The 26,801-nt window shown below is 33.2% G+C and overlaps 1 protein-coding gene across 1 annotated transcript; it reads right to left on the reverse strand.

The window, feature by feature from the left end:
- Positions 1-609: 609 nt before the first annotated feature.
- LOC133289586 (cucumisin-like) lies at positions 610-6,153 on the reverse strand. The gene is made up of 9 exons (XM_061487566.1): positions 6,072-6,153; positions 5,771-5,862; positions 5,430-5,664; positions 4,818-5,334; positions 4,662-4,723; positions 4,343-4,561; positions 3,594-3,708; positions 3,293-3,506; positions 610-1,197 (listed from the first exon to the last, which is right to left on the reverse strand). Exons 1-9 carry the CDS (start codon positions 6,149-6,151, stop codon positions 677-679), a joined length of 2,055 nt encoding a protein of 684 aa, XP_061343550.1. The 5' UTR covers positions 6,152-6,153; the 3' UTR covers positions 610-676.
- Positions 6,154-26,801: the final 20,648 nt, after the last annotated feature.

Here is a 26,801-nt window from a genome sequence, read left to right on the forward strand (position 1 = left end):
GCCAATATCATAATAATTATTAGGTCAATTATGGAATTATTTTCTAATTTCACATAATTAATTAATTAACTTTCTCAATTAACGGTGCGGATTCTTACACTCGCTATTATAAAAATAGAGATGGTATTTTGATACTAAATGGATATATTTATAATACATCTTAATTACTGTATGGATTGGTTGACAGACTTCTTTTTTTTTTTGGTATCCTAGATGGGGTATGACCTCAAACAGGTTAAAGAAGAAATACAACGAGTTCTACCCAAACCACTTAAATTAGCTAAATACAGTAGATAACTAGTGAATGGGAAATTATGATATTAGTGCTATTTTCAATTTGATTACCAATACACCCAGGGTAAGTGGGGAGCACCTAAATTACTTCATGTTTATCTAAACATCGCGTTCAAGATAATTTAACACTTTTTATAGCTCTTATATAAACATGGGACAAACACATATAAGATATATATGAATAGCTAGAGCACTTTATTGCAGAGAAAGGCTCGCCGCAGTGAGCTTACATTACATTCAAATATTTTTTAATAGACTTACAAGCTTCATTAAGTGGAAACAACAAACGCAGCATTCTAACTATGAAAGTGCCATCAAGTGGCTTTCCAAATTAACTGTTATTTTTTTCTCGTGTCACGCACACGCAGGATCATAGAATTTATCAAGGATCCGCATATATTACAATTGGACTTCTAACTTGATATTTGCCATCATCCCAAACCAAAGAGGCAGAGATTATTTCCACATTAATCTTCCCAGTAATTATGACCGAGAATGACTTTTTCTGCCCAATAGATGTGAAGGACAGAACATCTGGTTTCACTTGAATTTCCAAGAAAGATGGAAACATCAATTTGGCTTTATAACTAGATGTTGCCGATCCCATATTTGTAACTGTTCGACGGAAAACACGATAGAAAGAGGCGTTCACTTTAAGAGCAAATGATGGGAGATTAAGGTCGTATACAGCTACCTTGTTAGCATTTTTGCGGCAATTAGCATGATCTTGAGTGAGTACTCTGAGCTTTTTATTTGTATACCCTTCACCGCATAAGAACTTGACATAATCTGCTTTGCTAATATCATATACTAAACCAGGATTTGCTGCCTTAAGTGGATTAATTTCCCCCGCCCCATATGCAAATTCAGCTTCAGGATTAAGAGTAGCACTCATTGGAGTAGCTGTTAATTGGGATGCAGCATAAATTAACATGTTACGTGGTCATACTTTGCAGACTAATTATATGACATATCAAGAAAGAATGGTAAAGAAACTCTTACTTTGCTGACTATATATAGGGTTTGATTTTTCTTCCGCCGCTTTACGTGGAGCAGTGACAAATTTTTCATATATAAAGGTTAAAATATTTAATGTTGAGAATCATAACCATAAAAAAGGGGAACGTATTAAATATGTGGAATTATAACCATACACATGTCACTGCTGCAAGTAAAGCGGATGTAAAAAGGTTATATTTACAAAAGTTTTGCTTACAAACTTAACTATGTACTTGTTGGAAGTATTCAAGTATGAGTTGTAAAGAAGTACCACATTGGCTAGACCTAGACCAAGTGATGACCATATAAGTGCAAAAGACCCATAAACTTACAGCCTTAAGATTTTGGGTTAAAATGTGGTGTCGGCCCACTTATTGTGGTTTATCGCTTGGCCCATGGATGTATCCCTTGCAATGGGTTTTGGGCTCCCCCATACCATTCCCAACAGTGGTATCAGAGCCAAAGGTTTGGCTGGGCCGGGTATTTAGAGATGGTGATGTTTCAAAGCCTCCGCAGAAGGCTAGTGTGACTCCAATACTTAAAGAAAAAAGACTTCCGCAGAAGTTGCCCTTAAGGGGGAGCATGATGTTGGGTCTCATACTTGAGGGGAAGATGTTGGAAGTATTCAAGTATGAGTTGTAAAGAAGTACCACATTGGCTAGACCTAGACCAAGTGATGACCATATAAGTGCAAAAGACCCATAAACTTACAGCCTTAAGGTTTTGGGTTAAAATGTGGTGTCGGCCCACTTATTGTGGTTTATCGCTTGGCCCATGGATGTATCCCTTGCAATGGGTTTTGGGCTCCCCCATACCATTCCCAACAGTACTAAGGATATTACATAAACCAACACATGAACTACCCTTAGTACATAGTTAAGTTTGTAAAAAAAAATTATAAATATAGTCTCCCTCAAAAAAAAAAAAAAAATATATATATATATATATATATATATATATATATATGGTTTTAATCTTTTGCCTTATAGGTAGGTAAATGTCTTTGCCAAAGAGACATATAGGTTTAAAAAAAGTGGGACCCACAAATAAAAAAATAAAGGAATGCACCCTTAAGGCAGATAAATCTGCTCATGCAATAGGATAAAAGTCCTTTTATGCTATAGACACAATCATGTGTGGGACTCATCCACTTATATAAAAAAAGTAACACTGAAATCGATGTAAGTGTAGAAGAGAAAAATAATCTCCAAAAATATGAGAGCATATTTTCACTTAAATGGGTGTGTGTGTGTGTGTTTTTTTTTTTTTCTGTCACATGAGATAAAATAATCTCTCACAACTCCAAACAAAATATGAGTCCCATTGAAAAGAGAAAAGAGAAAAAAAGTTTCAGGAGAATCCACATATTTATTGAGTACGTAGTAGAAAATTATGAAAAGTTTTTAATATATATATATATAGGGCTTTGTTCTTCTCCGGGAGAAGATTTTTTTTTGCAGCCCTCACAATTTTTTAATGGGTCCCACCATATATTAATTTTAAAAATAAAAATAAAAATTGTAAAAAAAATTATGTGTCATAGGCTAGAGAATAGCCTTCTGCAGTCGTAGCATAAGCTATTCTCCATATATATATATATATATATATATATATATATATATATATATAGGAGAAGGATCCGTTTACAAATTTTTACAAATTATACTATGTTCTCCCGGAAGAAGATAGTGTAACTAGTGTTCTTCCGGGAGAAGATAGTGTAGTTTGTAAGAGTTTGTAAACGAAAAAGTTTATAAATATAACCTACCCGATATATATATATATATATATATATATATATATATATATATATATATAAGTAATCTTATATGAAAGTCATTTTACATTATTGTAAGTTATAATCTTATATGTTGATTTTGTTGATATTGGACTGTTCTAATTTATTAGATATATGAAGCAATAGACAAAGGTAAATCAATAACTAAGATTTAGTTTATTTGCTGCTTATATACATATATAAATGGAGAGGAGTCATTACCAGTGGTCATCAAGGCAGACTTGATCATAGCAGCAGACCAATTGGGGTGAAATGATTTGACGTATACAGCTGCCCCAGCGGCATGAGGACAAGCCATTGAAGTGCCAGAAATTACATTATATTTTACTAGTCTTTTGTCACCTTTGACATCTGAAATTGGGGAGATTGGACAATATGCAGCTATAATATTAACACCTGGGGCAGCGAGATCAGGCTACAATATCTACAAATAATTGCAATGAGCATTTTGACAGCTTCTAGACGACAAATTGATATGGATTATACTAATCATTGAAGTTACCTTAAGAATGTTTGGAGTAATTGGATTTGGACCTCTTGCTGAGAACGAAGCTACGTAAGGTGCTAACGAATTATTGACTTCTTCACTCCTGAATATGGTGGCTGTTGCATTTTTGCTAATTAGTAGCATGTTAAATGAGAAAGGTTGAAGTCAGTAAATTAACATTTAAATAAAGATTTTGCTAACAAATGTCTTGAAGAAACCGGGAAAAAAACAAAAGCATTTAGTGTACTTTTCCATTCAATCACTTGATAATACATTCTAAAAAAAATATGAATTTTCAGATAGTTATTGAATAATCGAACTATTTAAATAATTTCCTATGTTGAGATATGTAGTCCCATCTTGGTTGTATGTGCAACTAATGTGGAGTTTATAAGGCCTTGGACAATCTCACCCTTTGAACTAGCTTTTGGGGTGGTGTATCTCAAGGTTTCTTGAGCCTTCACCGCCTCCCACTTTAAAGTGGAATTAAAAATAAAAACCACTAAAGGTAAATCAAAAATTGGGCCTGTGCATAATCTACGCTTCAAGCCCAATGAGCTCTCGTGTGAGGGGGCGTGTTGAGATATATAGTGTCACATTGGTGGTATGTGCAACTAATGTAGCCTTTATAATACCTTAAACACTCTCTCGCTTTTAAGCTTTTGGAGTGATGTATCCCAAATTTCTTTATATACTAATACATAATTACAAGACATGGAATGAACGCTAAAAACTTTATACTTAAAGTCCATAGGGACCTATACCTCGCTGAAGCAATGTAAGATCTTACGAGTCTAGCGTCGGTAAGAGTGAGAGTAGTGGCAGGCAAGGCATATGTACTGGGGAGGTCTTTCTGACCAGTGCTTACAAGAATAATACCAACTGCACCATACAAAAACCCAATCTCTGTACGGTTGAAGCCATTACATAGAACGATCTTTCCCTTCACCAAACGTTTATCCAAAGTCTTCTCGCTGCAAATCCTGATCAATAATATATATATATATATATATATATATGGAGTGGTGACAAAGAAAAAGTAATAAACAAAGAAAAATCGCATAACAATTCACATTTCAATACCCGGATGAGAAAATCAGGGGAAACATTTTGCTTTTCAGATCAAATGTGTTAATTGAAACCCCCTGTGTATATGGCAGAGTCAACCAAAAAAATTAATATTTCTTTTGATTTTATATTACGAATAAGAGTTAGCGTAAGTTGTTGAAATAATGATACCTCATAAACCATGCCATTGCCCAATTGAAGCTTGGTAAGGAACATTCTGTTAATAGTGGTAGCAGCCACAGAAAGTAACCAAGGGGGATAATTTGTCATAGAGTAAAGCTTCGGACCCTCATTACCAGCAGCATGTGACGTCAATATGCCTCTTTTCATTGCATGGAAACTTCCTATATTAATTGGGCTATCAAAATACTCAGGGTGTACTATGCCCAATGGTCCCGTTGATGTAGAAATAAAGTCAACTCCATCAATAATTGCTTCATCAAATGCTGCAAGTGTGTCAGCATCATAACAAAATTTCCAACATATTTTGTACACAGCAATTCGAGCTGATGGAACTCCTCCACGGGCTGTTCCGCTGGCAAAGCCTAGTAGACTTGCATGGTTAACCAAGTTTCCAGCAATCGTAGATGCACAGTGTGACCCGTGCCCATCTGAATCCCTAGGAGATTTTATGTCCTCTTTGGTATAATCATTTTCGATATTAAAGTATTTCGCACCTATCACTTTGCTGCATATAATAAGGGGTGACTTGCTTTAATAAAGATTCTATTTTTTTGGAAAGGGTAAAATTGAAATTGTATTATATACAAAAGAGATGATTACTTGTTGCAGGTAAAGTTATGGCATGAACCCTTCCATTTGCTTGGTGGTGGACCAAATCCTTTGTCACTGAAGCTCTCAGACTCTGGCCAAATTCCACCGTCTAATACTCCCACAATTATGTCACTCTCAATACTTGTTCTTTTGACTTGCTGGGGAAAGTCTAGGAAGTCCCACGATCTTGTTGTGGGAAGACGGTTCTTTTTATTTGGGAAAACAGAGACGACAGTGTCCATTTCTATTGCAATACCAAAGAAATTAACAGTGTGCTTTAATATCCGAGAACACAGAGCGAGCGTGAATATATTTTAAGCAATAGTGGGGTTAAAAGGAGATTATAGTACCTGCCATTCTTTCCGCCTCCTCTTCGTTTAACTTCATGACGAACCCATTAAAGCTCTTGTAGCTGTGAAGTATAGCTTCTGGTGCAAAATCACTGGTTGCATGCACAAATTGGATGATCAATTTTATGATACTCTTCTTGGATAAGAAACCAAAACAATAAATCTAGCTGTATTTTCATTATTGCAGTTAGGCTTCACACTATACAGTAAAAAAGATATTGGATATGTGGTATTGTAAGATTATTTTTGAAGTATTTCTAAAACTTCAAAAATGGATTAGACAATAGACATAATGTTCAACCTGCCAAGGATCTTTTGAGCCATGTCCATATGAAGAAAAGGTAAGGATGTGTAGTCCATGTCCTTAGGATGATCACCCATGTAGACAATATAAGTCTGTAATCAGAAAATGATATGATCAAATTAGAGGGAGGAAATTTAAGAACAATGAACGTCTTCATTAGCTATGTATTGTACGTAGTAATATTAATAAGAGATGTATATGCATATATTTGCCTTCCGATCATTCTTGGAATATGCCTGATTAATTATCAAAATGCAGATAAGAATGAAAAGAAGGCATGGCCTTAAGGAGACCATATCTGCCACAGGAGATCAAAAAATGACAAGAAGAAAAAAGCTTTAAGGAGGATTAGATGAATGTGACTATGCCTATTCCCCCAAAGAGTATTTATAGTGGAAGAAAGTGAATTAACTTTACTTCTGGCTTACAAGATAAAAATCGATGCAAATGAATTATTTATTCCATGACTAAAGTCCAAACCAATATGCTTCAATTATATTGAGTATCCACCACCACTGTCTCAATCATGCTACAAGCATCCCCACCACTATCAAACTAACCTTAAATTCATTTCTACTATTTTTTTTCCCTCGATCGTTGTTGTGACTTGTGAGAGTAATCACGTGAATACAGCCGCAACTGATTACATATCTGTTTAAGAAGTGATTATTGTAAAGTTCGATCTTTATCTTTTACTTAGGATGCGGTTCGTTTCAGAAGTGCTTATTCTAAAGTTCGAACTTTATCTTTTGTTGGATAATTTATTAATAATGCAATATAAATGAGTAACTGTATATTACTTTACATAATTGGTTACACTTGAATTTGTATTTTTTTTATTATGAGGATGAGTGATATGTTCAGCACTTCTTAACTAATCCACTTCTTCCATCTAGTTAAAAGCAGGTCATATATGAGTAAAGAATTCACAAAGATATTTTTCATAGCCATATCCTAATTTATTAGTATAACTGAGGTATGACCATGTAACTATGTGTCTACTTAGATATTACATTTTCATCTATTGCTTAATGAACCGTTTTGGTCTTTTTTTTTTTTAAATTTAGGGAAAAGTTAAAAAAAAAAAAAACAAAAAACTCATGTAGTATTACTTTGAATCACTTATATCCTTATGCATTTTTTTTAGGAAAAACTTTAATAGTCCCTCTATGAGTTTTCTTAATTATCACTTACCCCCATCACAAAATTTTTGAATCATTTACACCCTTATTTATATTTTTTTTATTACTTACCCCCTGACTTAAAGTTAAAGTTTCTTTATCACTTATCCCTCTCACTTAGGGGGGTAAATGATTCAAAATTTTGAAGATGAGGTAAATGATTATGAAGAAAGTTATAAGAATATTTTTGAAGTTTTTCCTTTTTTTTAATTATCTAATTTTCTATGACTTTTTTCATCCACACATCTTCTTAACACTATTAGAAAATTAACCGTGTTAAGAAGAGGTGTAAATGAAAACATCACAAAGAATTAAGTAATTGTAAAAAAAATATAAAGATATAAATAATTCAAAGCAATATCACATGGATTTTTTTAAACTTCTTCCTTTAATTTATATAAAAACTATCAATATTTTCGACGTGAAATCTCATTCATCCACGACTTATCTTAACTTTTTTTATTTTTGGTATTAATACATGGGTTAATAGTTTGTTATGTTACAGTACAAACTTTTATTTTTCTTGCAGAGATAGCAAAAGTCCCGTCCACCATTTTTCTTTTAATGTTTTTAAATTTTAGTGGACCCCACATTTATTTATTTGTGCAGGAAAATTAAAATTTCATCATATAACCTGAAAAACTCTTAACCCTTAATACACATAGCCTAAATCATATCTAATGACTTATCTGAATCTTTTCATTATTATAAGGGAAAACGTGTTGAAATTATTGGGGATTGAGCGTGGAGGGAGGGTGGAGACAATAAAATACAAAACAATATTATTGTTTTGTATTGGTTGGATTGGCCTATTTGAGCCTTCCCATTGGACTGTCTGGTAGGCTGAGAGTAACTCACCAAAGAACACTAATTCATTTTATACCTAATTCTTCTTCACTCTCATACACGTGCAGTGGCATAGTCAAAAATAAATTTTAGGTGGTGTCAAAAAATTTAACATATTAAATTATTTATCATAATTATCCAAATTTACCAGGGAAAAAATTTACTATGAATTCTATAATGTTTATCTAAATTATTTACTAAATAATATCACATAACATTAAAAATTAAAATAGATAATTGCCAATAATTATATATCAAAGCAAACATAAAATGAAACTAACATTTTCGGTAAACATAAGCATTCAACTTTCCTCCCACAGCATAATAAGTAATGAACCAAATATTGTCTTAAGGATATGAATGCAAACAAGTGTAATAATTTTATGTACAATAACATTTAATAAATAATTTAAAATATAATAAAAAAAATTGCATACCGAAAATTGTAAACGACACTCTTTTAAACTTACGAAATCTTCACGGATAGAATCTGTAGTAAAAGTTTCAGCAATCTCTCTTTCAATATACACAACCAAATTATTTGCAAGAAAGTCATCCTCCATTTTGTTTTGAAGCCTTGTTTCACAATTTTCATTGTTGAGAATGCATGTTCACTACTTGCTGTTGAAACGAGTAGTGTTAAGATAAGACGAATAAGCCTATCAACCAATCGATAGGAATTTGACTTTCCTGTCTTAGCTAATCCCTGACATAGCTCAGAATTGAAGATAAATTTTGAAGTTCTGGAGTTTTGGGATGTTCTTGTGAAAATGCTTCAATTGACAATTTAAATTAATTTTCTCTTGCTCAGAAAAATCAAGAGGATAGTATTTATCTGCAAGGCTATAAATGTCATCAACATTAAATGCTTTGTAACCATTCTTCGGATCTAATGAAGAGCTAAGTGATAAGAGTTCCATTTAGGGTTGGCAAAACGGGCCAACCAAACTCGACCCGCATGCAAGCTGAAAAAAATGAGTCCGGTTAAGGTTGGCTTGAAAAAAAAATTGAGTCGGAAAATCCAACCCAACTCGACTCGAGTCGGGTTAGGGTTAGCTCGTAGGTTGGCTCAAAAATATGGCTTGTGGGTTGGTTGGCTTGAAAAAATAATTCGCGAGTTGGCTCGAAAATTGCTCGCGGGTTAGCTCATTTTCAGCTTATTTAAATGAACATGTACTATTAATGCACCAGCTATGTGGCTTCCATCTAGGGATGTTTGCTGTCTAGATTGGATCAGTTTTGGAAGCAAAAATCATCTGATCCAATCCCTTCAATTTGATCATGTAATCATCCATTTGGTTTGGATTTTTTCCAATCCAATTTTTTTTCGGTTTGGATTGGATCGGTTTTCGATTTTTTGAAAATCCTAAAATTTGTTTCATAATTATTGTGCAAATAACATCTTTGGTATATATTGGTTTTGTAAACTTATTTATTTTTTAAATACAAAAGCATCAGTAAACGATAATATAGTTTTTTTTTGGGCAATGAGATATGAAGCTCTACACAGATGAAATTTTGTTGATGAGATGTGACTAGGTTTTTTCTTGGATTTAGTTGATGGGTTAATGGGTCTTGGGTTTAGAAATTTTTGGGCTATGATTGGGCAAAGGCCCAAATAGGTAGAGAGGAATTAATATATTGGATCGGTTTGGATTGAATCAGTTTTCATCAATCAATTCGAAATTCGATCCAATCCAATTAAAATTTGCGATTCTTTTTGGATTTTGATTTTTCGGTTTACATTCGGTTTTCTGTTTTTTGGTTCGGTCACCGCGGTTTGAATCGGTTTAGATCGGTTGATGAACACTCCTACTTCCATCAGCTTAAGCAAAGGGTTACAAAAAGAGAAATAAAAGAAAATATTCTAGTTTCGAATTTTCTTCGCAACAAATTTGCACCAACATCAAAAAACAATCAGAACCACTTACTATCAAGTGGGTAAGATATTTGAACCAAACAGAGCCAGCACAGCCTAACAATATAAAAATGGCAGAGACATGAGAAGATTAGGAACTTAGGTTTAGAAATGGAAGAAAGATGATTACAACATGTGTGGGTTTTGTCGTTTTTTTATTTTATATTATATATTTTTTTATAAATAAAAAAAAACTCAACCCACGAGCTGGCCCGTTTGACCCGTGGGTTGGCTCATTTTTTTTCGAGCTGGCTCGGGTTGGCAGCTCATTTTCGCCAACCCCACCTGTCTCAATTTTTGCGGGTTACGAGCCAACCTGTCGGGTTGGCTCGTTTTTGCCAACCCTAGTTCCATTGTTTGCTCAATAAAGTACGGAACGTCGGAACCCATGTAACAATAACTCAAGAAAATGCAAAAAAATAAACATACTAAGCAATAACTCACCGAAATAAAAAATAAATAAATAATACAAAAATAAAAATACCAGATGATGAGAGGAAGCAACTCCATCACTAGCAGTCAAACCTCAGATTTTTCCTTTTCCTCTCTACCCTTCTTTTTTCTTTGCCCTTTTTTTTAAAGCTTTTTCAGAGCTTTCAAAATTAGCTCCCCTTTCTTGAATCTCCCTGCAGTGATGAGAAGACCCACCCTCGAGCAACGTGCCGAGTTGCGTGTTTGTAAAAGCTACCTCCATTTGATAGCTAGACTAAAATTAGAGATAGAGAGCAGAGATTTCACATAGCTGAAGATTTGGGACAAGTGTTTATAAATAGATTTTATCTATGCCACCGGGAGTGGTGAGAGATTTGAGTAATTTGTATTAAATTATGTGTTTAATTTCTGTTTGTATATGAAAAAAATATGTTTTAAGTTTTAGGTAGTGTCACATTATAATTTTAACCCTGACTAAATTACAATTAATTATATAATTATACATAATAAGATATAATTTATTGAAAGTGAGCTGGTGCCAAGGTACCAGCAAGCACTATAATGGCTCTGCCACTGCACACTCGTCTAACTCTTATGGAGTGAATTTTCTTATGTTAAAATTTTATATAATATGGTTATATAAAGATTTTATGTCTATTTCTTTCTTCACATGTATTAAATAATTAAGGTTCAATTATTATTAATGAAGAAATAAATAAATACAAAAATTTCACATAATTAAGTCATATGAAATTTTAATGTAAGAGGATCCATTCTCAACCCTCACACCTAAGAATTCATACAAATTTACTTGTTAATGGTCCTACAAGGTTAAAAAATAATTATGACATCACGTTTCACATACTTGAGAATCTTTTCCATGTTTGCTTTTCTGAGTTAACTCAACCCTAATTATTTTTTTGAGGCGAGTTGATTCCCTCTGATATCCCTACAAGCTTCAAATCTTTGAGCCAGTTATGAAAATAATGTGAAAAGAGTCAGGGATGAAAATATTTAAAAAGAGTCAGGTATGAAAATATTTAAAATCCTCTCAAAGGTGAATTGAACCAAGGCTCTTTCTTTTTCTACTTACTCAACTCTCTTGGTACCAATTGAGTTTCCATTTGGTATCTCCTACATGTTTTAAATACCCTCACTTCTCCTCAGACGAGTCATCGTCTTCATCATTGTTGGCATGTTTAAACTCTGCAATTGTGCAGAAGTCTCTTCTCGTTAATCATAACCAAGCCCTCTTCATCCCCCCCCCCCCCCCCCCCCCCCCCCCCCCTCTTCAAACCCAGATTCTCAGCTTGCATAAGAAGTCCACAATGACCACCTCAGAGATGTAGCTCATATTATTGCCTCATTCAGTCATTGTTATATTAATCTATTTCATCTTTCAAGGAATACATCATCATTTTCGCCCCTTAATAAGTTGAATTGTATTTTGATGTGGTATGATGCAATACAAAATACAAGATGTTAATTCTCATTGTCTCAGTATATGTGGCATATGTAATGCTTATGGGTGATACCGACAGTAGGAGAATGCCTAGCAACGTTGGAATTTTGAGAGAAAATAACTGGTTTGTTGCCTTTCCTTTTTAATGTGATATTGCACATGTTTTTTTCTCAAAAAGTGATGAGATGTGAGTTGAGCTGTGTTAACATATTGGAACTAAGGAATGCAATTTTGCCTTCCGAGAATAGTATCCCATACTTTTTCTTGGGAGGTAGAGTGTTTGAGTGGGTGAGAAATGTCCAGGGCAGAGCTCCAAATACTGTTCACCTCTTATACTCGGACACCGGATTTTTTTGAAAAAATACGTGTCGGACACAGACACACTCTGATATGTTTCGATACGCGTCCGACATGCGGTTAATATTTGGAGACACGTGATTAATTCTTCGACACGCTCTTACACGTCAGTCAACTTTTTTCGACACGTGGTCAACGCTCTAACACACCGACACATTTTTTTTTTTAGTCTTACTTTTTTATTAACTAAAAATAAAAAAAATTATAAATCAATTTTTTTTTTGTTATGAAATTTGATATGAAAAATTAATAAGTTATGAATTTTTTTTTAATATTTATATTATAAAATTTAAATATTTGATTGGTTATATGACTTATTATGTACTGTTATATGTATTAAATATAAATTATATTATATATATTAAAAATATTATTTAATATCAAAACTTGTTCCAACGTGTCAAAATATGTCATTTTTTAGAATTAACATGTCGGCATGTCGTATCGTGTCTCGGGTCAGTGTCCGTGCGTCATAGCTGTTCACAGTTATTTGTGGAATGTGGGGCTGTGCTATGTGCCTTTTCTTTAGAGTAAAACATCTTTTGTTCTCTCATAAATATCATGGCTTTCAATTTAATTTTTTAGAAAAAAATAAGTTATGATTTTTTTGAAAGTTAAAATAGATTCATATTAATCTTTTTAAGAAATTAAAGTGGATTTTTTTTTTAATTTTAAAGGGATCATAATTTTGACTAACTATATTTATTTTAAATTTTAAAAAGATCACAAGTTAATTTTTTTTCTAAAAAATTAAAATAGACTCATGATATTTGTTGATCGAGTAGCAAAATGTACTTCACTCTTTTCTTTATTACGATTAGAACCGTGCTGTATATAAATTCATTTGCGGAGGATGAAAGACCCGTATCATCAATAGCCAGACTTTTGGTCCTTTTCCCTAATAATTAAAAGAAAAAAAAAAACTAAAGGTAAATTGTTGATGGTATGATATAGGCTATAGCATGGTAGTTAAAATTTCGATTTAAATTTGCGATTTTACGATTGTATGATTTTTTTTAGGGCAAATTATATAAAACCACCTTGTACTTAGGTGTTTTTTTAAAAGACCACCTTCTATTTTGAATCGGAACAATTAACCCCCTTATACTATAACATTTCAACAATTAAATATATTTAATAATTTTCAGACAAAAATATCCTTATCCCCAACCCAATATATACTCCTCGTGTTACTCGCGTATACGACGCATCTACTCTTAACTGGCTCTCTTTAAAGTGTTAAACCCCCAAACAATTGTTAGTTTGGAGCCAGCCTAATGCATTAGCCAATTATTCTTCTAACATGGGAAACGTAGTGTTTGGATCAATTTGGTCAATTTTGTTCAAGAATTTCTAAAATTGCAAAAGTTTGCAACTGAATAAAAACATGTTTATGAGTGGGATCCAAAGAGTGTCTAGGCATCAGAGAATTAGAGAAGGAACCGATGAAATCTGTTTCAGGATGGCCCACCTTAATTTCTTGGCAAAAAAATTAAAATATTATTATTTTAATAATTAATCACGAATAGGTTGTAGTTTAGAAACTATTTTCGAATTTATTGCAATCATTCACGCCTAAATTAGGCGTGACTCCCAAGGCATTCACGCCTAATTTAGGCGTGAATCATCTGGTGTTCACATGTGGCAAAAAAAAGTCGACTTACTAACTGTAAAATTTTGAAAAGCCATAACTTTTGACTCGGGTATCCGAATGAGGTACTTTTTTTTTTTATTCCACATAATTTTTCGAGATCTACGCATTGACATCTCATTTGATATATTTTATCTCTCACAAACACAATTCAAATTTGCAATAATTGTATTATATAGTGTATTATCAAAAAAAATTAAAAATTATTATTAATAAGAAAAAAAAATAAAGATTTAATTTGTGAATTAACTCAAAAAATCAATTTGAAAAATCTGTATTAATAAAGAAAATAATTAAATAAATATTCTAAACACTTGGTAGAATATTATATAAATTTGTATGTATTTTAATAATTAAATAAATAACCTTGTACACTATTTTTTTTTCAAACACTTGGTAGAGGCAAAAAATTAAAATATTTCTTTTTTAATAAATAATTACGAATAAGTTGCCGTTTTGAATCTAATTACGAATATATTGCACTCATTCACGCCCAATAATGGTACTATAACATTAAATTCAAAATTCAAATAACCTTCAATAAGTTGATTGCATTTTGTATTTAATAGGAGTTGATTGTGTTTTGTATTTGATAGGAGCTGATTGTGTTGTAATATTATGAGTTGGTTACAGATTGTCGCCAATTTAAATAAATTTGCCGGTAGTTATTTGAATTTTGAATTTAATGTTATAGGAGTTGATTGCGTTTTGTATTTAATAGAAAATTTGGTGCTATCTTATTTATAGATGAGTTAATCCACTTTGGTGTCATCTTTATAGTATCATTGTTATAAATTTGAATTGTATTTGTGAGAGATAAAATATATCAAGTGAGATGTCATTGCGTAGATCTCGAAAAGTTATGTGGAATCAAAAAAGAATTACCTCATTCGGATACTCGAGTAAAAAATTATGGCCTTATAAAGTTTTACGGTTAAACTATTATTTTTTTGTGCCACGTGTCAACACCAGACGAGTCACGCCTAATTTAGGCGTGAATGTCTTGGGAGTCACGCCTAACTTAGGTGTGAATAGTCACGCCTAATTTGGGTGTGAATGACTGCAATAAATTCGAAATAGTTTCCAAACTGCAACCTATTCGTAATTAATTATTAAAATAGTAATATTTTAATTTTTTTGCCTTTTTTGGAATTGGACGCTTTTCTTCCAAAAATGGTGCCGATCGGTTATTGTTGATGGACGAGTGGATTCTCCATTTTCCTTGTTACTAGTATTCTCCATATACACAGTGGTGGTGGGTTTGGGGTAAGGGTTTTTTTGTCTGAAAATTATTTAATATGTTTAATTGTTGAAATATAATAATATAAAGGGGTTAATTGTTCCAATTAAAAGTAGATGGTGGTCTTTTAAAAAAGCATCATAGTACAAGGTGGTTTTATATAATTTGTCTTTTTTTTTAATCAAAACAATTTCATCAAAATTCCAAATGCTTTTACGATTTTACAATTTTTTACAAAAATTTTTACGTTAGGATTTTACGTTTTACTATTTTTTATTCTCATTTCGATTTAGGTAAAATTCCGATTTTAACTACCATGGGCTATAGTATTAATAATAGAAAAAAAAAATTAAAAATATCAATAAAAAATAAGAGAGAAAAATCAAAATGAATCATAAATGATTCGCGATTACCAAATTTTGTCTTCACTAAAAACAGAAATAAAATGCATATTTTACTTTAAAAAAGAAATTTTGTCTTCACTAAAAAAAAATCTAAATGAATCATGTCCTGTCCACTCACAAGTCACACTCACACGCTCTCTCATTATTTTATTTTAAGGTTTTATTAATCTCATGTTAAAGGAGATAAGTTATCTTATGTCATAGAGATAAACTTGTGGGCTCCACCACTTGAAAATAAAAAAAGATGGCACAGTTATCGAAGGGTGTGTAGAAGAAAAACTTATCACATGTAGCATAAGAGTAGTTTTTCCCTTTATTTTACTTTATTTTTTTCTCCACCTGCTCCCTTCGTTTAGGCGTGTTAGGGTAGCTATTGTTTATTTTAAAAAATAAATAAATATTATTTTGGATCTCAACAAAAAAATACGATGCCTATTTTAATTTCTTATAAAAAAAATTTGTCTCGAGATGTCTCCTAAACAAACTTCAGGTGTTTAAGCTGCTGCCAGTACCTACCATAACAAACTTTTAGTCTGTATATACCATCTCAGATTCTAAGCAAGTATCTAGCCTGGGAGATGACTAAAAGGAAGGTAAAAAATATTAACAATAATTACAGAAGACCCAAAAAAAAAATACGTACCTGAACAAAACCATCCCCAAAGTTGATGTCATTTCCAAAATTATATGCTTGAGCAATGTGGCGGTTGAGAGATCGAGAATTAAATTGTGTAAGGACGTAAATTTTATTAATTCCACTATTAATATGTTTGGCTACATATGTGTTTCCACTCTTGTAAGTATTTCAATGGGAGGTTCATCAGGATTTTCTTTAATTTTGCTTTCAAACACAACTCTGTTACCAAGGCTGGCCACCACATTCTTCCCTTTGTAAATTGTGCACATATACACGAAGATAATTTGACCGACATCAACAATAAGTCCTTCGATAATGTAGTATACCAGAGTTGCGTGTTCCAATGTTATGAATTCATCCCATACTGATGGCATTATAAGACTCCGAACAAATTCAAGGAAAAAGCAGGCTTCAATGTTCAATTCACTAGCATATAACCTATATTGCTCTTTTGATTGTACATTTGGAACTCTCAACCTTTTGAGCAAGGAATTGTGAGACAACCCATTGGGTGATCATATCCCAATTCTTCCCTCTGCTTGACTCAGCCAATCAAGAAATGAAGGTTGGTTCAAGTATGACATGGGGATCAGAAACCGCTTCATTCTCACTCCAACATATATACACTGCAAGATAGCCCTTTGGAACATTCACGGGCACGGCTTTTGAAGATGCGTGGCTTCTAGTGAATGAAGCCCGTCCAAAAGCAGGTAAACAGAAGCTCATTTTATATGTTTCGAAGAACAAGCTGAAGTTCTCGAATTGAATTAAGAAGGTATCTAAGTTGTGATGCTTCAGTTTGTGAATGACTTATGTTAGTTGTGAAGGAAGACAGGGTATTTATAGTATTTAAGAGTTTGCCAAGTAGCCAAGTGGGTAATGCATTTCAGGACTTCATGAGCAAAAATAAGGTATTGTGCGGCACGTGGAAGAAAGGCTATAGGTGGGACGACAAGTAATATTATATAAGACATGGTGTTCCAACAAACACCCACTTCCGAATACTCATTAAACACCCTAATTTCCATCTTTATCCCATCAAAATTACAAGAATCTCTGATTGCAGGCTTTCTTGGTAATTCATTTTCTTTCACGGTGAGGCGTGGGCTGGTGATGGTTGGCGGTTTGAGATGGTGTATGTTAGATGAAGAAGAAGAGTGGTTTACCGGCGGTGTAGTCTAGTGTGTGGGTTGGTTGGTAGTGGTTGAAGATGAGGGGGTGTTCACCATCACCACCATCGTCCACCCATAGCTTCATCCTTGGAGTCCAGTCCAGTTGGTCAACTCATATCACCAAGATCTGGTTTTTCAGCCTCTGGAACCTCATCTCCTTTCCCTGACTGTGAGTTTACTTCTGGTTGCTACCACAACTCACATCAAGGTTCTGGATCTCTAACCCCGGATGCTGTAAGTACACAACTCAATCTTGATTCATCATCATCGTCCATCCAGGAGGGTTCACTTCCAGTCTTCCACCATTTCTCCATCGTTATTTTTCTCCATATGATTGCGTCCGTACTACATTCTCTCTCTTCTTTTCCAAGTGTAATGTGACTATGACACTTAACCTTACACGTCAGCAACGTGGGTTTACTTTGTCTTTTCTAGTGTGTTTACTTTGTCTGTTCTACGAATTTTCGGACTAAATTTTTTTTTATAATAAATTAAAAGAAAAGTTTATATTTACAAATTTTTTATTTACAAACTACATTGTGTACTCTCAGAGAACACTATGTTCTTCGGGAGGAGTACATAATATAATTTGTAAAAATTTATAAAAAAAAATTTATAAATATATCCTTCTCCTGAATTAAATTGGGCATCGAAATTTTTGCTTAAATACCCAAAAAGATATTTATCATTTTAAAAAGCAAGACTAGGAAGAGTTTCCTATTGTTGATACTTATATTAAGGGTAGCTATTGTTCATACGTAGCCGATTCTGTCAATATACGCGCTACTTCTGACATGAATGCATAAACTTATTCAGTCAACTCCTGTTGTTAAAATAATAGATATGAACTACAAAAGAAGAAAATGATAATCGGATGGATTTGAAGGGAGCTCGAAATGGGATACAACATGATTATTCTGCACGTTTGAAAGCTCCACGGAAATTTTGACAAGTTTAAGGTCACAGTAAAGCTTAAGGAGAAGAAAATGAATATGTGAATATTGCTATTGAGCTTATTAGATGTTGTCAGAATGATATTGGGGAGCTTGGAATATTCTCTGGCTAAGGAAAATAAAGCTGGTCTAGAGAAAACTTGAGAACCACAAAAACAAAAATAGATGAAATCTACGTCATTGTCCAAGCATAAGAGAGAATTTTTCAGCGAGTATAATGAATTGTGCGGAAAATGGGCCCTAAATTCCACTAAAGTTTAATGGAGACACCACTATTGACTATACAGCATCAACCAAAAGGGAGACACCAAAATAAGACCCATCAAATCAAAAACAACGTTGATAGCACTCTCCGTCACACTTACAAGTTCCAACCTCGTTTCCCACTGGGACGGTCCAGGAATGCCGTCGAACAGAAGATATATATAGGAATGCCGTCCAACAAAAATACATATGTATAAAAGTGGGATCTACGAATGAAAATAATGGTCACCTGTGTGTATATATATATAAGCTAGAGGGGCTGGCGTATGTAAGTTAACATTAAAGAAGACTGGAGTTTTAAAAGTATATACATATATGAGAGGGAGAATTTAAGGAAGACTCAAACTATTTAATGGATAAAGCTCATTATTTATGATTGGTATTTGGTATCACATTTAATTTGAGCTCTTATCTTTTAAAACCTATGAAACCCATTATGTGGGTTTAAAACAATATATATAATGGTCATATTAAAGTTTGAATCTACAACCTCATTCAAACTACTTAGGTCGCTCACCACTAAACAACTCCTCAAAACTTTATCTCTATAATCATTCCTGTTGATTATAGTCAGATCGCTTTATTTAAAATATTCAGTTTACAAGTAGTGAAAGTAGAATAGTGGTCCCATGGATACATCCATGCCAGTTAACTTTCCTTTCTTGCCAACCACAAAACAGAATGCAGTAGATGTTCTTGCCAGGTTGGTGAATTATATATAGATCATGAGACGTACGTGGACATGTTAGGAAAAGGCAATCCAAGACACCTTCATGGATACAACTCCCTATTACATATTTTGCCCATGAAAATATGGACAATGATTACAAGTACGTAGAGTGGCAGTCTCCACTCTGAACTCTACGTGATCTCTGCTGAGTATTGGGCATGTTTTTATTTGCTGCATGATGAGCTACGTTCCATTTTCTTAGGATTCTTCTGTTTGGACCAGCCTACACTGAAGTTAGTAAAATTAGTATATTTTTTTGTGGAAATTTCTGCATGATGCACTCCCTGTGGCTACACGGTTACATGGATATTAGAATCATGTTTATCCTCTTTGTCCTGTTTCAGGAAACCATGTATATCCACCTCATTGTAGACCGCCCAAAAGTATAATGGTGGAGCAATGCAGGGGTTTCCTTTAAATTTGAGTATTAATTCTGTTTTTTCTTGTCATATAATTAATGATTTTCCCTCAAAACTTAAAAAGAATTTAATTGTGAGCATATTTTTTTTAGTCATATAAATAATCATAATCTAAAAAAAATATAGGTTATAATTTCACTATAAAAAATCAATTCAATCTAAAAAGTTAAGTTATTGGGTAAGGTTATATTAATAATTTTATATTCATTTAATACGCCCCTTCACACGATAGTCTTTTGGGCTTGAAGGATAGATAGTGCATCAGACTTAGCTTACCTGTATTAAGAAATTTAACAATATTTAATTATTTTTTATTAATAAAATGGAAGCGGTAAATATCAAATTGATGACCACTTTGTCACATAAGCTCTGATGCCATGTAAATAATCAATTTAATCTAAAAACTTAAATTATTATGTAAAATTTAATTAATAGTTTTATATTTCTAAGCATTCGCCTTTTGTGACTCGCTATTACAAAAATAGAGATGGTATTTTGATACTAAATGGATAAATTTTTAATACATCTTAATTACTACATGGATTGGTAGGCAGACTTCAATTTGTTGCTGCAGAATACTAGTGAATGGGAAATTATGATATTAGTGCTATTTTCATCCTCCGGTGTTGAAAAGCTAGAAACTCAAAATTTCTAAAAGGAAATTAAAAGATCAGTTAGAATCGGACATTTTGCATAAAGCTAACTTGGACTTCGTTCAATGCTTGATTTCTCGACATTGAGCCCAGCTAGAGTTTCTTCTGATGTACCTTCCTTAAAGTTGTGCTGTTGGGTATTTCATTTTTGGTTTCATATTAATTTGGGTTATGAATATTGGTCCTTGATGTTTAGGAATTGAGATAGATTCATAAAGAGAGCACAATGTCAACCAAAAAATATATTGGAGAGCTAATGGCCTCCACAATTGAAGGTCGCTGAATATGATCCATATATTGCACCAAAATCGATGCACGAGAAGGGGAAGAAAGAAATTGAAGAGTAGGTGAAAAAGCTGATGCAACCAAAAAAAATGAATCCCCACTCACCTTGTGTTTTATTGGCTGCTTTTTATGGATTATTGGTGGTCAGCGTAATGGTGGTGGCAGTCGTCGTCATTAGCAACGAGAGTCGAAAGGTAATGCTGGTATGGTAATGAGGTTGAGGCAGAATTGAATTTTGAGGGAAGTGATCGACTTGTTGCTACTGTTTTTTTAGAAATCAGGAATGTTGGCTTACGAAACAATAATAAAAATAAAAAACAGTACAATTAATTTTTTTTTAGTTGAATTCCAAATATATAAATCAACTAAAAAACTAACTTTTTAAAAAAAAAATATTATATCGATCCTAATTCTTTTTTTGAGGCGAGTCGTTCTTTAAATATTTTCATGAGTTTCAACTTTTTAAAGAGGCTATAAGACTAATCCCAGTTAAATATTTAGTCATGGTTAAAAAATTTTGCCTTGACGAGTAAAATCATTTTTACTCATGCAGTGAACTTTATCTCTACGAGGGGCTACACTTGGTAATTAAAGCGAAGTTGACGCTGGAATTAATCCTATGTTTATTTATTTAAAGGTATAAAAGTAATTCACGTTCTTTATAAAAATTAATCTTAGGCGGCGCTGTATTTGATTGAGATTTTCGTGGATTATTTTTGATGAAAAAAATCTATTGGTATTCGATTAGAATTTTAAAGACTTGAAAAAAAAGTCACGCGATATGCTATTAGGATTTTAAAAGATTATTTTAGAGTACGTTCAAATCTGTTGGTATTCAATCAGTATTTTAAACAAAGGAAAAAGCAATCTTGTAGTATTCAAAAATCTGACGATTTCAATGAATTTTCTATCGGTGTAGATTTCGTGAGATTTTTTAGTGAGAAATATAAATATAATGTCTCTCTCACAATCTCATCCTAACCCCGGATTTCTTAAAATTTCTCTATTGCAGTGTCTTATTCTTCCTTTGATGGGTTGACCCGCTCGAAATCGGATTCCGCCATAAGAGCTTCGTCAAAGCTTAAAAACAACAGATTTTTAAGCGATTTTTTAGAGCTTTTAAAAGTTTAAAAAATGATTTTTTTCTGTTAAGAGTCACAATTTTTCTTAGGGCAAAAATATGTGATTTTTGTATTAAAAATAACATAAAATAGTGAGAAAATGACAATAAAACTAAAATCCTCAAACCAATTTTTGTTTTACATCAATAAAATAATATCAATTTAAAGAAAGATTGGAACCTTCGTAATACGAACCCTATATTTCGTAACAATACATTCATAAACGAAATTTTTTTGCTATAGAAAATGATTTCAAACAATCTTTGTGTCAGTATATAACTAAAAACTTCTTTTACAAAAGCCCCAAAATAATTTAAATTTTTTGATTTAACGATTGAAAATAATTTGAGCAATTTTTTAAATTTTTATGTAATAAAATCCAGAAATTCAGATTCGATATTTTCTTAGAATACTCAATGAAAACATGCATTTGATATATGGTTAGAAAACTCTCATCACGTAGAACAAAAATCTCAAGATTTCCAAGATCAATTCCAAACGGAATTTTACATGAACTTTAGGTTCTATATGCAAATTTAAAATATTTTAATAAATAAAAATAATTAGATTTTATAATCATATATGCATAACTCTGATACCAAACAAAGAATATAATTTTCAGCCCATTGTCAAACCCAAGAGCAGGAACGAGAAAATGCTAATACGTGGAGAACTAATATAGCTTAAGATATATGAAGAGTTGTTGCTTAGTAATTTTGAATATTTGTTAAAAATTATGTTATGTTTTACTAATTGAGAAAATTATATTAGGTTTTATTTTTTTTATTAATATCATTTCATTTCTTTGTTATTTTTTTATTGACTCTTGTAATTTTGAATGTTTGTTAAAAATCATATGGTTTTTTAAAATCTTATAAATCCATATTATCCTTTAAAATCTTATAAATTCTATTAAAAATACTTTAAAATTCAATCTTATGAAATCTTAATTGTAAAAAATGTCTTTTAAAAAAAATTAAAGTCTCTTCAATTCTAAATAGTCTTTTAAAATATATAAGATCTTTTATCTCAAAAAAGTCTTTTAAAATTCTAATCCAATACACCCCCTTAAATTATTAAAAAAATTATATGGTATACATTTATACATATTATTTAATTTTCCCTAAGTAATATGCAAAACATATTACTCTACACGTAATAGTAATACACCATTTCTACAGATTATATTTAGATAGACTCAGAAGTTTCATATAAAATGAAGATGCAATGAGAATTGAGAGTACAATGGGTGGAGGAGAATAAACATTAAATTGGAAGTTGTAACTAATCAAACAAATTGAGTGATTAAAAAAATGAGAAATGATGAAGGAACCAAGAAGAGAATCAATAACACAAAATTTGAAAAATGGAAATATGTGAGAAATTCACCGGGGGGAGGGTCTCCCCACAATGCAATCAAATCATGTTAGGTGCGCGCACCACCACTAATGGGCTTCGTTTCTAGCCCAAACAGGCATCACCGTACCTACCCCCATTCAATGAGTACACTCCCCATCACATCCAGATATGAGAGAGGATCACCTGAGCCTGCCTTCTCAATTTTCTTCCACAACTTATTGTGCTGTGACTCATCCGAAAGACTACAGCTAATCAGACAAATTGGGTAATGAAAACAAATAAAATCTGATGAAGGAACTTAAGAGGGATAAGGCTGTATATAAAAATTGTTCTCGTTCCTATTTTTTTTAGTCAGGGTTTAATGTTATGTATAAAAATTTTCTTCCTCACTAGTCTGGATTAATAAAAAGTGATACCACGAAGAAAAGAGAATCAATAACACAGAAAGGAAGTAGGTGAGAAAATGAGACGTTTTTTAAATTTTTATTGCAGCCGAAAAGAGCAAGAGAAAAAAATTTCAAGTGAGGAGGGTTGGTTCCATTTCTCTACCGCATGAGGACACACACCAACACGTACAGATAAATATATATATATATATATATATAGATTGGAGAAAGAAAACTAAGAGTATGATAAAATGGATTGAATGGGAAGCTTTTTCAACCCTACTATTTTTCATTGCTTGCTAAGGAGCGGCTTTCGTGAGTACGAATTTTAAGTTTTATTTTACCTACATATGTATTATTATCATTCACAATATCACTAACACGTGCACGGCCTAAAGCAGGGATTATAAACAAAGGGTTTAACTTTTCTTATGTTGTAGGATTGTAAGAGAGAAAAAAAGTAATGAGAAGTTAAATGTGGGTCCCATATTTTATATTAAAAAAGAAAAGAAAAATTATTTGGCACGGAAAACGAATTTGTGTAGGAAAATGAGAGTATCTCATGTGGTATGAGAGTATTATTTCCCATAAACAAAACTCTCAAAACAGATACCACTTTAAGGTGTATAGAGACTAGAGAGGTCATCAAATGAAACAAAAAAGGAAAAATCCATCATAGGATAAATTAACTAAATAAATAAAATTATAAAGAATATTTTCATTAGGATAAATTACCCACCGGCCACCACCATTGGTTTGGTTTGAGAAAGAATCTTGGAGTTTCTTGTGCAGCAATTCGTCCACCACCACCTCTGACAATGATTAATACTCAATAAAATGAAATTTGCAACGCTATTGGGGCTCCATGTGGGCATGTTCATCCGGGCAAAATATTATTTGTACACTTTTTATTGAATTTAAATTTTTATAATTTTAATTTATTTTAAATGGAATGGTTTTATTTAGAAATTACTGTTCATGTCTAAACATCAAATAGAAGGAAAATATTAAACCATGAATTTACTACATTATAGTTGTTGGAAAAAATATCTTTACGATATTTTATTATTTGTACAAATCTATTTTCTTATTTCATTAAGATTTAAGTTTGGTCTGAGCTAAATTCATTAGTATTTTCTTGTTATTTTACAACAGTTTTGGAATTAAATGGCACAAAAATATAAGAAGGCCTCTAAAATAAATAGTAGGAGACCCGATATCCAACGTTTTAGAACTCAGTGGAAATTGAGAAATTAATAAATAATGGGCTAATCCAAAATCATTCGAATGGTTAAGGCAATGGATAGGGAATAATAAGCCAAAGAAAATTATCAGAAGATGCTTTGAATTAGCAGCTTAGCTTTATTAATTGAATGAGAGTCTAATATATAGACCATTGTTACAACAATATCATGCGCTAATATACAGGAACAACAATAACAAAATAAGGAGCTAACAGTTACAGCTGAAACAATAACATATCTTTGTAACAAACTAATCCTACGTATCTGTAACAAACTAATTCTATCCCAATACTCCCCCTCAAGTTGGAGCATGGAGAGAGGAGATGCCCAACTTGGAGACCAAAAAATCAAATTGTTTGGAACCAAGAGCCTTTGTCATAATATCAGCAGGCTGAGAATCTGATCGAATATGTTGCATGGAAATGGTCTTATCGAGGACACGTTCACGAACGAAATGACAATCCAATTCGATGTGCTTTGTGCGCTCATGAAACACGGGATTGGAGGCAATATGAATAGCGGATTGGCTGTCACAAAAAAGGTGCATGGGATCTGTGTGAGACAGGCCAAGTGAACTAAGGAAAGATTTGATCCAAATAAGTTCAGAAGTAGCAGCCGCCATAGCTCGATATTCTGCTTCAGCTGATGAACGAGAGATAGTGTTTTGCTTCTTAGTTTTCCAGGAGATAGGAGAATTGCCAAGCATAACAAAGTAGCCAGTGACCGATTTCCGTGTGAGAGGGCAACTAGCCCAGTCCGAATCACAGTAGGAGCGAATAAGAAGATCAGAGTCTGAACGAAGTAGAAGACCTTGTCCTGGATTGGTTTTAATGTATCGAAGCACACGAATAACAGCATTATAGTGTATGGGCATGGGATTCTGCAAAAACTGAGCCAACGTGTGAACGACATAGCTTAATTCTGGCCGAGTAATAGTGAGATATACTAAGCGCCCAACAATGCGACGATATCGTTTAGGATCTTCAAATGGAGGACCGTCAGCCAGAGCGAGCTTGTGATTAGGGTCCATGGGATATGCTGCTGGTTTGCAGCCTTGGAGTCCACATTCTTGGATAATATCCAAAGCAAAATTTCGTTGACTGAGAAATAAACCGGATTTGCTTCGAGCAAACTCGATACCAAGGAAATACTTGAGATTGCCAAGGTCCTTGATTTTAAACCAAGTGTGAAGATGAGCTTTGACACGATCACAGAGAGCTACATCATTGCCTGCTAATAGAATATCATCAACGTAGACAAAGATAGCAACCGAAGAGCAGCCATGCGAGTATGTAAAAAGAGTATAATCTGCTTGGGAATGTATGAACCCAAAACTAAGAAGAGACTCGCGAAGTTTGGCAAACCAGTTGCGTGGAGACTGTTTAAGACCGTAAAGTGAACGTTGAAGCTTGCAAGCATGACCTGGTTGATGATGAGAGAAACCCGGAGGAAAACGCATAAACACCTCTTCATCCAGATCACCGTGGAGAAAGGCGTTCTGCACATCAAGTTGAAAAATAGACCACTGTCGAGCTACTGCAACTGATAAGAATGTGCGCACACTAACCATTTTGGCTACCGGAGCAAACGTTTCTGTGTAGTCTTCACCTTGATACGATAGACCCATTTGCAAGGGAGAGCCTTCTTTCCAGGCGGTAATGGTGCAATACTCCAAGTGTTGTTGGCCTCAAGTGCAGCGATCTCGAGCTGCATAGCTTGTTTCCAGTGATCGGATTGCGTAGCTTCTTTAAAGGATTTAGGTTCCAAATGGCCATCAAGGGCTGCAAGAAAAGCCTGATGTTTTGAAGAAAAAGAAGCGTTAGTGACAAAATGGTGTAAAGGGTACTGATTACCTGAGGCAATAGGAGGAGTGGAGAGACGTGGAAGGGGTGTAGAAATTGTGTTGCAAACATAATCTTGCAGATGAGAAGGCGGACGTCGTGTTCGCTGTTCCCGAGCAGCAACCGGTGGTGAAGAACCAAGTATAGGAGGTGGAGAAGGCACATGTGGAGA

Source organism: Gastrolobium bilobum, unplaced genomic scaffold (genome assembly GCF_033153095.1).
Source record: "Gastrolobium bilobum isolate Gb01-03AN ecotype WA unplaced genomic scaffold, APGP_CSIRO_Gbil_v1 utg937, whole genome shotgun sequence".
In the NCBI taxonomy this organism is placed as follows: Eukaryota; Viridiplantae; Streptophyta; class Magnoliopsida; order Fabales; family Fabaceae; genus Gastrolobium; species Gastrolobium bilobum.